Source organism: Procambarus clarkii, chromosome 13 (genome assembly GCF_040958095.1).
Source record: "Procambarus clarkii isolate CNS0578487 chromosome 13, FALCON_Pclarkii_2.0, whole genome shotgun sequence".
NCBI lineage: Eukaryota > Metazoa > Arthropoda > Malacostraca > Decapoda > Cambaridae > Procambarus > Procambarus clarkii.
In genome coordinates this window covers 21,655,874-21,670,107 of record NC_091162.1, presented here as the reverse complement: position 1 = coordinate 21,670,107, position 14,234 = coordinate 21,655,874, and the positions used below count along the sequence as shown (strand labels likewise).

General features: G+C 44.2%; 1 protein-coding gene across 1 annotated transcript in view; it reads left to right on the top strand.

Moving 5' to 3' along the window:
• The first annotated feature begins 229 nt into the window (after positions 1 to 229).
• LOC138364389 (axoneme-associated protein mst101(2)-like) overlaps positions 230 to 14,234 on the top strand; it is a 63,264-nt gene continuing 49,259 nt past the window's right edge. Inside the window, exon 1 of the mRNA XM_069324008.1 lies at positions 230 to 307. Within this exon, the coding sequence (XP_069180109.1) occupies positions 230 to 307 (78 nt within the window). The remainder of the gene's footprint in view (positions 308 to 14,234) is intronic.

Sequence of the window (14,234 nt, the reverse complement as noted above, 5' to 3'; positions counted from 1 at the left end):
TGTAGATAGGACATGAAACCTGGTATGAACAACTGCCATAACTCGTATGATGAGCACTTGCTTGTGCGCTGTCATCCGGAGCAGGATGTTGTAGTGCCAACGGAGTTAACAAAATTTCCAGTGTTAGTGACTGAGAATTTGCCGAGAGGTCTTCGCAGCTTAGCAGCAGTGGTGGCGTCCTGGTGGTGTCATCAGCAGATGACAGTTGTGCAGGGTCATCACCGTCAACATGAAGACGTCGGCCTGGCTGGTCCTGGAGTGGGTGGTGGCCATCCTCGCCTCCAACACCCTTGTCAATGGACAACAGGCAAGTTACATGCGTACCCAAAGATATATATTTGACTTGGGTTAAAGAAATGAGATGAGGCAATTCTGGCGGGGCAAGTATGCGAGATTTACAATAGACTCCACCACATGGATGTATGAATTCTCAGGATATCTCTAAAAATGTATATTGCGCATGCTATGAACTCTGTTAGGACACACACTTGTCTCCCAGAAGATAGTCAAACACCTTGTGCTCTCAAACTTATCAGTATGTGCCCCGTTTTACCTTGTTGTAAAGTAGTCTGCTTCAGCTGGACGGCCACGAGCGCCAGTGGCAGGCGTGGTGAGTATGTAGGAGTTCTCTACCAGAGAGAACATAACATACACACTCAAGCCAGCGTTATGTGAATAATGTGCACCCTTCTGTAACACATGTTTCAGACACGTATTAGTTTTAGCCCACTAATGACTCAGTAGCTTTCATTCAGATATGAGGCAAAGTGCTTTAAACCTTGAGTTACCAGCTGAGTGGGCAGTGCCTCGGATTCGTAGTCCTGACGTTCCGGGTTCGATCCCCGGTGGAGGCGGAGACAAATGGACAAAAAGTGTCTTTTACCCTGATGCCCCTGTTACCTACCAGTAAATAGGTACCCGGCAGTTAGACAGCCACTACGGGCTGCTTCCTAGGGGTGTGTGTAACAAAAAGGAGGCCTGGTCGAGGACCGGGCCGCAGGGACGCTAAGCCTCGAAATCATCTCAAGATAACCAAAATAGTCTGGCCTCAGGCCAGGACGTGTGTGAACACTCTTCATTATACAAGTTTAATACACAGTGCCGGTATTGGATAATGAATAAATCTATATAAATAAAAATGTAAATGTTCGTTTGTTCAAAATCGCTAATCGCCGAAAGTTCTTCACCGATTGCTTTGAAATTTTGACACAACGTTCATTTTTGCATCCGAGCGAGGTTTTATATACATACTATATAGATGACAGGTCTGTGCTGGGGAAAAACATGCTTTGTTGAAAAACTGTGGTTTTCATGTGTTTTTCATGTGAGGGAAATCTTCGAAACCTCTTTACCGATTGCTTTGAAATTTTGACACAACGTTGCATTCGAATAGGCGCGTGTTTTTATATACCTACCATATACATGCCGCGCCTATGACAGGGAAAAAACATGCCTTTTTTTTAAACAATCCCATCTGTTGGAAATAAGAGCAATACACGCTGTAAATCTCTGAACTTTCTTCACCGATTGCTTTGAAATTTGGACACAATGTTCCATTCGAATGCATGCGTGTTTTGATATACCTACTATATAGATGCCACACCTGTGACAGGTAAAAAACATCCTTTTTTTTAAATAGCACCATCTGTTGTGCATAATAGCAACACACACTATACTAAATATGTTACGATTCCATTTCAATGTTTCCAATTTCATTGATAAATTGAATTTTCATAGATTTCGATTAATTTTCATTTTGATTTAATTATTTTGTGTGACATTGCATTGGAATTGAGCTGTGTTGTTTACCATACCGTTCATTTTGTGAGTAGTGTTTATTTTTTTTATTCTTTCATTTTGTTCATTTCGTTTTTTTAACTGTTTTTCTTATATTTCAGTGATGGGAACATTAGATCATTTGAAGTTCCCAATTTTCCCAATTCCCACTCCCCCGGTACGGGAGAGTGGGGAATGATGGGGAGAATGAGGGAACGGTGGAGTGGGGAATGGTTAGGAGGACGAGGGGATGGTGGAGTGGGGGATGCAGGGGAGGACAAAGGGATGAAGGAGGGAAGGAATGATGGGGAGGACGAGGGAACGGGAAAGTGAGGAATGGTTTTGAGAACGAGGAGATAGGGGAGGGGGGAATGGTGGGGAGGACTAAGTGACAGGGGAAGGTTGCTGTGGCTCAGCAACGCATGCCACAGCAAGGCGTGGCCGGGTACAGCTAGTAATCACATATAAAGTTATTCCTTCAACAAAGCATTTACAGTAACTTGACTGCTATAGTCACAAATTTGCCTCACTCACAACCTCCACTGAAGATATTAAACCGTGGCGACACTCACTATAGTTGTGAGCACTAGCATGTACACACATAAACTGACTGCACACAATCTTTTCAACTAAATATAAAAGTATATTCTCTGAGAAGTAGCTAAATCAATGAGGGAAGTCCTTTACACAAAAAAAGGTGACCCAGCAAAAAATTATTTTATTCATGTCCCGAGATAAATAAGTCATTATCAAAAAAAGGCACCAGGCCGGAAGACTATGTAGCACCACCCGTGTCAATGGATCTTTAAAAGGCGCTAAATATTAATTAGGAAACCAATCCGAAAACAAAAGTACATAAGGCAACCAACATCAAAATTATTGAACTCACATAAGAGCGTATCGAGGGGCAAGTGATCTGGAGAGATATTAGGAAAGTAAAGACTTATGATCATCCTGGCAGGGACATTCTACGAGAAGGTGCACAGCTGTAAGTAAAAGAATACAGCTCAGACAATAAGGAACAGGGCGTTGCTCTATTTGGTGTTCAAGAATTCAGTAAACGTGGTCAATACTAAGCTTAGCCAGAGTTGTTTGACACTATCTTTTAGAGTGGCGCGAGGAAGGCCATGGGGAGAGGTTACCCTTAAGAGAACACAGTTTGTTACCCATAATGCCAGACCGACGATCTTGTCAATGGCTGCAGACTGTGAAATGAATAACTGGGTAGAAATCCGAAAAAGGAATCCTTTTTCAGGAAATGGAGCTAGAGAGGACGGTAGCGAGGAATACCCTCGGAAATTACCAGGACGAGCACTAGGCACCAGCTTCTGGAGGCATACACAAAGTGGTTAAAACTGAGAGATCACAAGAAGCAAGTCATTAAAATTGGCATAAAAACCACTTGTATTCCACTAAAAGAGAGACATTGTGAAGAACAACAACAGTTACAACAAAAATTATGGATGAAGTATAAAGACAGAACACAAGGGGGAGATCATGAAATGGATCAGTAAAATCAGGGTTGGGGAGGCAGATGTGAAGTCAGCAGAGAAGGAAGGATGGAAGGGGTCGCAGTAGGGGGACCGGACGAACAGACAGGGTCTCGGGAGGATGGAAAGGGTCACAGTAGGGGGCACAGACAAGTAAGTAAGTAAGTAATTATCAATAGAAGGCACCAAACCGGGGTCGCAGTAGGGGGTATGGACGAACAGACAGGGGTCTGGGGGAGAATGGAAGGGGTCACGGTAGGAGGGGCACGGATGAACAGACAGGATCTGGGGAGGATGGAAGATATCGCGGTAGCGAGCACAGACGAATAGACAGGGTCTGGGGAGGATGGAAGGGGTCGCGGCAGCAGGCACGGACAAACAGTCTCCGGAGGGTGGAAGGGATCGCGGTAGCGGGCTCGGATGAATAGACAGGGTCTGGGGAGGATGGAAGGAAATGCCAGTGACGGTCATTCAACCGCGAGGATGTGGAAGTGACTAAGAACATCAAGAGGTGGCGTGCTCATGATCAAGGACAGTACTAGAAGATCAGAGCCGGAGGGGCTTGTGGTGTTGTGTGTTGCTGGGGAAGTCTTGGTCGTAGGGTTGATATAAAGCCATTGCTTGGTTACTGATACTTATAATGATACATGACTAGCAGCGTCCAAGCTTAGCGGGCGTCCTGTACGCTCTCTATTGTTTACTTACCGCTCGTGTATGAAACGCAGCACATACAAACGGATGGTGCCGTTTGCTATAAACATGACATCCCTCCTTTTCTTTAAAAAGAATGAATACAGGATGTCTACCATGCTTATAGCACAAAGCAAAGTTATTGACACAAAGTAAGTTATTAACATATCAAAAGATGTTGCATACATTTAACTTTACTTAAGCACACAAAGAATTTAAATCTAATCTTTATCACACAGGATTCCACAATGTTTAAAATACATATTCAATGTTAAACAAAAATGAAAGAAATTGTACTACAAAGTTATAAAATATTGAATGAGAGATCTGCAATATTCAAGCAATATTAAATTTAATTTAGCATAATAAGTAAATACTTTGCATTACATAGGAATACAATTAATCATCAAATAGCGTAGGGCGTTTAACATGACGTTTAGGACGAGAATCCTTAAACACAAGAATATCCCTTGATGAATTGTTTCTTGAGTTATTAGTCATTTTTTCTTTATCGTTTATACGACTTTGCACTTCATTTTCTACACTAGTTGGAATCACTTTGAAATAGGCCATATTACGTGTTATACTATGATCTCTATTACTCGCTGTTACCATAGTTCCTTTTACACTAATCACTTTATATGGTTTTGTATCATACGGCATATCTAGCTTTCCCTCTTTTTTCTTTTTAACTAGAACAATGTCTCCAACCTTTATGAATTGTTCCTTTGCACGTTGATCATGAGCAATTTTCATTTTGCCCTTGGCTAGTGCATCCTTCTGAGCGAGACGTTTATTCGTTACTTTAGCTGGCATGACAGATAGTGTGATCTTCATAGGACGTCCAAATAAGAGTTCACCAGGCGACTTGCCCAGTGCTCCATTTGGTGTTGCACGGTAGTTCCTGAGGAAAGCATACATAGCTTGTTTTAAGGATCGTCCTTCGGCATGAGCCCAGCATACCACTTTCATGAGAGGTTGCATGAATCTCTCAACTTCTCCATTTGCTTAAGGATGTAGTGGCATCACACGGCAGTGTTTGAATCCAATATGCTCAGCAAAGTTGACGAAGTCTTGTCCATTAAATGGCGGTCCATTGTCCATCTTGACAACTTCAGGAATGCCAAAATTTGAAAAGATCTTGTCGAGTTTCGGGATGACAGCCTTTGCAGATGTGGAAGTGATGATTTCTACTTCTGGACAACGTGAGTGATCATCAATGACTACCATCAAGTACTCTCCAGTTGGTAGCGGTCCGCAGAAGTCCATCGATACTTCCGTCCATGGTGCAGCAGGTAGTGGTGAAGGTTGTAGAGGTGTTGGTCTTGAGGTATCCACTTCAGCTTGGCAAGGGACACAGGCATCATGCATGTCCTTTGCTTGACCATCAATGCCAGGAAACCACACCTTTTCTCGTAGCAGCTGTTTGGTCCTAACAAGACCTTGGTGTCCTTGATGTGCAACCTTCAGAGCTCGCTGCTGGAGAACTGCTGGAATGACGATACGAGTACTTCGCAGCACAGTGTCGCGTTTTTGCGTAACACTTAATTCTGTCTGGATGCGTTCAAGTGTTTTGAATGCATCTTGGTCAACTCCTGAGGGGTGGGATGCGTGGAAACTTTTTCTTAGTCAATGCATCGATCCACTGTTGTTTGCAGAGTTGGGTCCTCTCAGATGACAGTGAATCACATTCAGTCATCTGAGACTGGTTGTAATGACATGTTGTCTTGTATATTATTAACATTCTGGATATGAGGTGCAATACTGCGTTTGCCTCCTCGATCCCTATGACATGATCCTTGTACAATGTTTTTATTCACTGGCTGTGGTTTCTATAGTGCGGAAAGACACATAGCACTAAAATGACCTAGTTTTCCACACTCATAGCACTTCTTACCTTGAGCGGCACAAACATTATCTTGGTGTGGGTAGTCTCCTCCACAATTGTAACATTTATTGTTGACACCCTCTGATGTGGGTCGTTATGACTGCTTGAGTCTTGTTCCATGACCCCAGTTGTGATGTGGTTTTTGGCTCAAATTGTTGTTGGATTTGCCATGATATCTTCTATGATCACGGTATCCTCCCTGAACCTTACGTACCTCATCATTATTAACAGTGGCAGAACCGTTGTTGGCACTGCACTCCATGACACGAGCATCACGTGCAGCATCTTCCATTCGACGAGCCATATCCAGTATCTTGGTAAGAGAACTGTCATCATCAAGTTCTAGAGCTCTTCGAGGGAGATGAGTCGATGTGCATGTTTCAATTATTTGCTGTTTGATTTCTTTGTCAACATCAGCAAACTCACAATGGGCTGCTAAACCCTCTAGGCGTGTGTGGTATTGATCTACAGTTTCATTAGAGAGTTGTTTGGCTCTCCTGAAATGCATAATTTCCATAGCAGTGTTTTGACTAGGTTTGAAATGTGCAGTTAATTTGGCTTTGGCAATGTCATAATCTTTGGCACCACCAGTGTCTTTCAGTGTGTCAAAGATGTCACAAACTCGATCACCTACATAATGAAGTAGAAAGGCACGCTTTCTTTCTTTCTTTCTTTCTTTCTTTCTTTCTGATGTCTGAAACTATTAACAAATTTTCAAACCTTTTAAGCCATTTGGTCCACCTCTGTGACAGGTTTCTCTGGTCACATTCAGGATCAAATGCAGGAAACTGTGGTATATTTGCCATTTTTACTGTATAAATGTAAACTTATCACTTTAATGTTCCTCAGAATACTAAACACTTACTGCACTGTATATGTTAGTTAAGAATTCACTGTAATTACTTCAATTTTGCAAAACACACAAGTAATTTATAGTAAAGTTCACAACAGTGCACAATACAGCAGCAACTGACCTCTTGCCTAACTTTGTGTACATGTGATGTTGTTCCTACTCACAGCTGCACAGCAGTTGGCAGCAGTAGTTTGCTGAGTTTTCAGCACTGTCAACACAGCAGACAGTTCACAGCATCATCAGCATGAATTGTGTAGCACAGAGCATCGTTTCGTACACAAAACATCAGGTTTTGTACACAGCATCAAAGCGTCGTTTTGTACACAGAATTAGCAGATATCCCAGATTCCTCAGCACACAGCTTCAGTTAGCACAAAGCTCCAGTCAGCACACAGCTTCAGTCAGCACACAGCTTTAGTCAGCACACAGCATTGATCAGCACTCAGCATTGGTAGCATACAGCATTGGTTGACTCAGCGTTGGTCAGCAAACAGCATTGGTAGGCACACAGCGTTGGTCTGGTGCTCACAGACAGCACGGTTTCTCCTCCTCCGGGGCGAGACAACATGTTTCTGCCTGTGTTTAGAGCTGAACAAATACCTGCGGTAGTAGTTCCCGATTTGACAGGGGTAGTTCCCGATTTGACAGGGATAGTTCCCGATTTGACAGGGGTAGTTCCCGATTTGACAGGGGTAGTTCCCGATTTGACAGGGTCAAACAGACAGGGTCTGGGGTTGCAGGGCTACCCAGTTTTTTAAAATAGGGCGACCCAATTTTTATCGCTCCAGATCTGATGTAATGGGTGTTGTTATCAGATATGATATCTAGGAACATGCTTAGTGCATACATTAAGTGTGCTTATCAGTACTTAATCGCTAATTAATAGCGATTATCAGTAATGGGCATCTTCGTTTCTGTGGTGTAAACCTAATTGTGCTTACGTGGGGTCGAGCTTCAGTTCTTGGGTACCGCCTCTCAGTGGATAAGTGTGCTTATCAGTACTTAATCGCTACTTAAATGTGATTATCAGTGATAGGCATCTAATTAAATGCGATTATCAGGGATGGGCGTCTGTGTTTGTGTGATGTAACCCTAATTGTGCTTACGTGGGGTCGAGCTTCAGTTTTTGGGCCTCATCTAGCAGTGGAAGAATGTTTTTGTGTGTGTGTGTGTGAGCTCACCTAGTTGTCCTCACCTCGGTGTTCGAGGGGTGTAACCCTAATTGTGCTTACGTGGGGGCACAACTAGGCGAATACAACTAGAGAAGTACACACAGAAATAGTAAATACACTCACATGGTTTGGTTTACATTTGCGTCTGTTCAACTAGGGGAATACAACTAGGGAAGTACACACACACACACACACACACACACACACACACACACACACACACACACACACACACACACACACACACACACACACACACACACACACACACACACACACACACACACACACACACACACACACACACACACACACACACACACACACACACACACACACACACACACACACACACACACACACACACACACACATACACCCACACACACACACACACACACACACACACACACACACACACACACACACACACACACACACACACACACACACACACACACACACACACACACACTCACACACACACACACACACACACACACACACACACACACACACACACACACACACACACACACACACACACACACACACACACACACACACACACGACGGACGTGGGACGTGGAAGGTGGGACGCGAACAAGGGGACACAGGTGGAAGCTGAGTACCCAAATGAGCCACAGAGACGTTAGAAAGAACTTTTTCAGTGTCAGAGTAGTTAGCAAATGGAATGCATTAGGAAGTGATGTGGTGGAGGCTGACTCCATTCACAGTTTCAAATGTAGATATGATAGAGCCCAATAGGCTCAGGAATCTGTACACCAGTTGATTGACGGTTGAGAGGCGGGACCAAAGAGCCAGAGCTCAACCCCCGCAAGCACAATTAGGTGAGTACACATACACCCACACCCACACACACACACACACACACACACACACACACACACACACACACACACACACACACACACACACACACACACACACACACACACACACTCACACACACACATTGATATTTGAGTATCTGGTTGAAGTAGGAATAACCTATCCAAGGATGGGATTGGAAGGAAGAAGACTAAATTACCGAAGAGGAAAATATGACGAGATGAGGAACTTCCTAATGGGAATACCATGGGAAACAGAACTCAGAGAAAAGACTGTACAGGATATGATGGATTATGTCACTCAGAAGTGTCAGGAAGCTGCAGACAGGTTTATCCCAGTCCAAAAAGTGAAAAATGAAAAGCAACAGAAGAATCCGTGGTTCAACCAAGAATGTGCGGCAGCAAAGCAATTGAGTAAAAGAACATGGCGAAACTACAGGAACAACAGAACATCAGAGAGCAGGGAGAGATACCAGAGAGCCAGAAATGAGTACATCAGAGTGAAGAGAGAAACAGAGAGACAGTATGAAAATGACACCGCGAGTAAAGCTAAGACCCAACCAAAACTGCTGCACAGCCACATCAGGAGGAAAACAGCAGTGAAGGAACAAGTGATGAAACTGAGAAAAGGGGAGAACAGATGCACAGAGAATGACAAAGAGGTGTGTGAAGAATTCAACAAGAGAGATTCCAGAAGGTCTTCACAATAGAACAAGGAGAGGTCCCTGCACTAAATGAGGAGGCAAACCGAACAACCTTGGAGGAATTTTACCTCACCAGTGATGAGGTCAAAAGGAATCTGTTGGAGCTGAATGTGTCAAAGGCTGTTGGGCCTGACAGAATCTCACCGTGGATTTTAAAAGAAGGTGCAGAAGCACTAAGTGTGCAACTCTCTACGGTGTATAACAGGTCACTGGAAATGGAAGACCTTCTGGAAAGCTGGAAGACAACTAATGTAGTCCCAATTTGCAAAAAGGGTGACAGGCAAGAGGCACTGAACTACAGGCCAGTTTCCCTAACTTGAATACCATACAAAATGATGGAGAAGATTGTGAGGAAAAGGCTCGTAGAGCATCTGAAGGGAAACAGCTTTGTAACACCACCAGCATGGGTTCAGAGATGGTAAATTGTGCCTCACAGGCCTAATAGAATTCTATGACCAAGCAACACAAATTAGACAGGAAAGGGAAGGGTGGGCAGACTGCATTTTCTTGGACAGTCAGAAAGCCTTTGACACAGTACCTCACAAAAGGCTGTTACAAAAGTTGGAGCAGCAGGCAGGAGTAAAAGGTAAGGTGCTCCAGTGGATAAGGGAGTATCTAAGCAATAGGAAACAGAAAGTAACGGTGAGAGGGAGGCATCAGAGTGGCGAGATGTCACCAGCGGGGTTCCACAGGGCTCTGTACTCGGACCCATCCTGTTTCTATTATATGTAAACGACCTTCCAGAGGGTATAGACTCATTCCTCTCAATGTTTGCTGATGATGCAAAAATTATGAGAAGAATCAAAACAGATAAAGATAGAGAGAGACTTCAGGACAAACTGGAGAAATTGTCTAGAAAATGGCTGCAAAAGTTCAACTCAGGAAAGTGTAAAGTAATGAAATTAGGCGAAGGGAGCAGAAGGCTGAACACAAGGTACCATCTGGGAGGTGAGTACACAGGCGCACACACACAAATAGTAAATACACTCACACAGCAACTATTTGTCTCGCACTCGGTAATCATTCTAAACAAATTATTAAATACGCATTAGTGTCCCTTGGGCGTGAGAGTGGCTGGTAGTATCTTGTAGAGTGGCTGGTAGTAACTGCTAGTGGTGGCTGGTAGTAACTGCTAGTGGTGGCTGGTAGTAACTGCTAGTGGTGGCTGGTAGTAACTGCTAGTGGTGGCTGGTAGTAACTGCTAGTGGTGGCTGGTAGTAACTGCTAGTGGTGGCTGGTAGTAACTGCTAGTGGTGGCTGGTAGTAACTGCTAGTGGTGGCTGGTAGTAACTGCTAGTGGTGGCTGGTAGTAACTGCTAGTGGTGGCTGGTAGTAACTGCTAGTGGTGGCTGGTAGTAACTGCTAGTGGTGGCTGGTAGTAACTGCTAGTGGTGGCTGGTAGTAACTGCAGGTAGTACTGGTAGACTGCTACTGGGAGATGTGCACTCGTTCACGAGACAATAACTAATGAGACTGTAGTGGTGTTACTCTCAGCACTCTCAGGTCAGGTCAGGTTCGAATGGGTTGCCAATATATGTAAATGTTTAGGCTGGCTAGTGGGGAAAAACAAACGTAAATCTTCTTTAACGATCTGAGGGTACTTTCACCGGGCAGCTGCCTCAGGAGGGCTCAAACCGTTAAGCTGATTTGTTGTGGGTAATGGAAGGTAGAGTGTTGCCAGAGGAAATGTATTTAAGGGTTGACATACAAATCATATATATATATATGTCGTACCTAGTAGCCAGAACGCACTTCTCAGCCTACTATGCAAGGCCCGATTTGTCTAATAAGCTAAGTTTTCATGAATTAATGTTTTTTCGACTACCTAACCTAACCTAACTTTTTCGGCTACCTAACCTAACCTAACCTATAAAGTTAGGTTAGGTTAGGTTAGGTAGGGTTGGTTAGGTTCGGTCATATATCTACTTTAATTTTAACTCCAATAAAAAAAAATTTACCTCATACATAATGAAATGGGTAGCTTTATCATTTCATAAGAAAAAAATTAGAGAAAATATATTAATTCGGGATAACTTGGCTCATTAGGCAAATCGGGCCTTGCATAGTAGGCTGAGAAGTGCGTGCGTTGTAAACATATATTATTAAATATGACCGAAAAAGTAAGATTAATAATTCTAACACGAATTTTCTCAATATTTCTTTTTCTTTTCACTGTCGATGGTAATAGAAAAATCAATTCTCCAAAATTCATTTTTATTTCTAGTCTGACGCGACACTTGAACGCGTTTCGTAATAACTTATTACATTTTCAAAGACTTTAGTTTGCTAACTTCTACATGGGTACCATCGAACAGAAGGTCTTAGTCGATATGAACTTGAAACCGGCCATATACTGCAAGTATGTTGATGACATTTTTACACAGGTACCTGATGTCAAACATCTGCAGGAGCTGAAAGAGGCATTTGAGCGGAATTATGTGTTGCGTTTCACTTACGAGATGAAGAAGGATGGGAAGCTGCCCTTTCTAGATGTAACAGTCATGGAAAGGAGCGGAGGTTTCCACACTGCAGTCTACACTAAGGAAACAAACATAGGAATGTGCCTCAATGCCAACAGTGACTGCCCAGACAGGTACAAGAGGAGTGTTGTTAACGCTTATGTCGACCGTGTTCTCAGCCACAGCTCAGGATGGAAGCAAGTCGATGAAGAACTCTGTAGGGTAAGGCAGGTCCTAGTCAACAACGGCTTCTCCAATGGTTTCATTGAAGACATCATAAGAAGGAAGGTGAAATGCCATGCAACCTCTGAAGAGACAACTAACACAACACCTGTACCCCCTATTAGACTATTTTACAGGAATTTCTTTTCCACAGCTCATAAAACGGAGGAAAGGGTCCTGAAAGATATTGTTAATAGGAACGTTATCCCTACAGACAAAAATCAGAAGATACAATTGACGATTTACTATAAAACCAAGAAAACGGCCAGCCTACTCATGAGAAACTCTCCAGACACAAAGCAGAACGCTTTAAAAGAGACCAACGTCGTCTATGCCTTCAAATGCCTATTTGGGGACTGTAAGCCTCAAAGAACTCAGTATATAGGCAAGACAACAACATCTCTTTCCAGGCGATTAACGATGCATAAGCAACAGGGCTCCATTAAGGAACATATAATCTCTTCCCACAACCAGACCATCACCAGAGAAGTCTTAACAAATAACACAGAAATCATCGATAGATACAGCGAAGGCTACTACACCAGTCAACTACTCCTCTCCACTACACTACTCCACTACACCACGCCAGTACACCATGCTACTACACTATACCACTACACCACGCTTCTACACCACGCTACTACACCACACTACTACACCACGCTACTACAACATCCTTCTACACCAGGCTACTACACCATGCTACTACACTATGCTACTACACAATGCCTCTACAGCACGCCACTACACCACACTACTACACCAGGCTACTACACCAGTGTTACGGCCCTCTTGGGTCGCAACTGGGTTCTTTCTCTGATGTTGTTAGAGGTAGGGTATCCGGCCCCAAGTTAGTAGTGGCTTTCAAGGGGTGTGTTCCGTAACGCAAGTAAATTAAAGGGGAAGGGATACAAACATACTAAAACTTAAATATATATATTGCCACCACCAATAAATAAATATATAAACAGTCACTCGCTGGGGCTATCACTACACTTATGTACACGTCTTGTCTTCTTCTGAAGACACAGGATGCTCTGCTTAACGGTGCTCAAGACGAGTAGCCCTGGTTCTCTTCTTGTGGCCTCTCGACGAATCCTTAGATTCTCTTAGCGAGTCTACCCCGGCCACAGGCCAGCCAAATCACAGTCCCACTGGGTGCACCGTCGTGGAGGCCGTCAACCACAAATCCAGCCTTTAGCTGGCAGGTTCCAATCAGCAACGCTGCGTAGGCCACTCCACGACCGATACTAGGGTTGCGAGCCCTAGGCAGGAGCCTCGTGTGATTACACAGATCACTCTCCTCACCACAACACCCCAGTGGTTAGTCTTCTCCACCAGTCAGTCCCGGGTACGACAAATCCTGAACTGCCACGTCACAGGCAGGCTAACACAACAGTGTTCATCCGGGGGGGGTGACTCACAGCTTCTACAGAAAATGCGTGGAGGTTCTACGGCTGCCTTGGGTAGACTGATCCAACGTTCATTACAGCAGTCCCAGGTCGACTCTGTAATCAGACACGTCATCAGTACTGGTTACACTCTAGGGCACCTCACTTACAGGCTTAGACACAAACGCCCACCTATCCACTCCATAGATGGCATTGCTGTCCAAGCGTCACCTCACCAGAGGTCAGCAGCGGCTGTGTTATGAGCTGATCAGGACGGGAAACTAGCCCTTGTGGCCAGTATATCTCGTCCTCATTAGATGGCGTCGTCCATTTGGAGGGGGTTTCGGGAGCTGACCCACAGATGGCGCGGCCGTCACTGCTCCGTGCTCGGACGCTGGGCTCGGGTCCGTAACAACCAGGCTACTACACCATGCCACTACACCTTGCTACTACACAACTATACCAGGCTACTCCACATAATACTATGCCAGGCTACTACACCACGCCACTACACCAGGCTACTACTCCAGGCTACTACACCACATTACTACTCCAGGCTACTTCACCACGTTACTACACCACGCTAGTACTACAGGCTACTACATTGTGCTACTACACCTAGCTACTACACCACGCCACTACACCACGTAACTACACCAGGCTACTACACCAGGCTATTACACCAGGCTACTACACCACGCCACTACACCATGCTACTACTCCAGGCTACTACTCCAG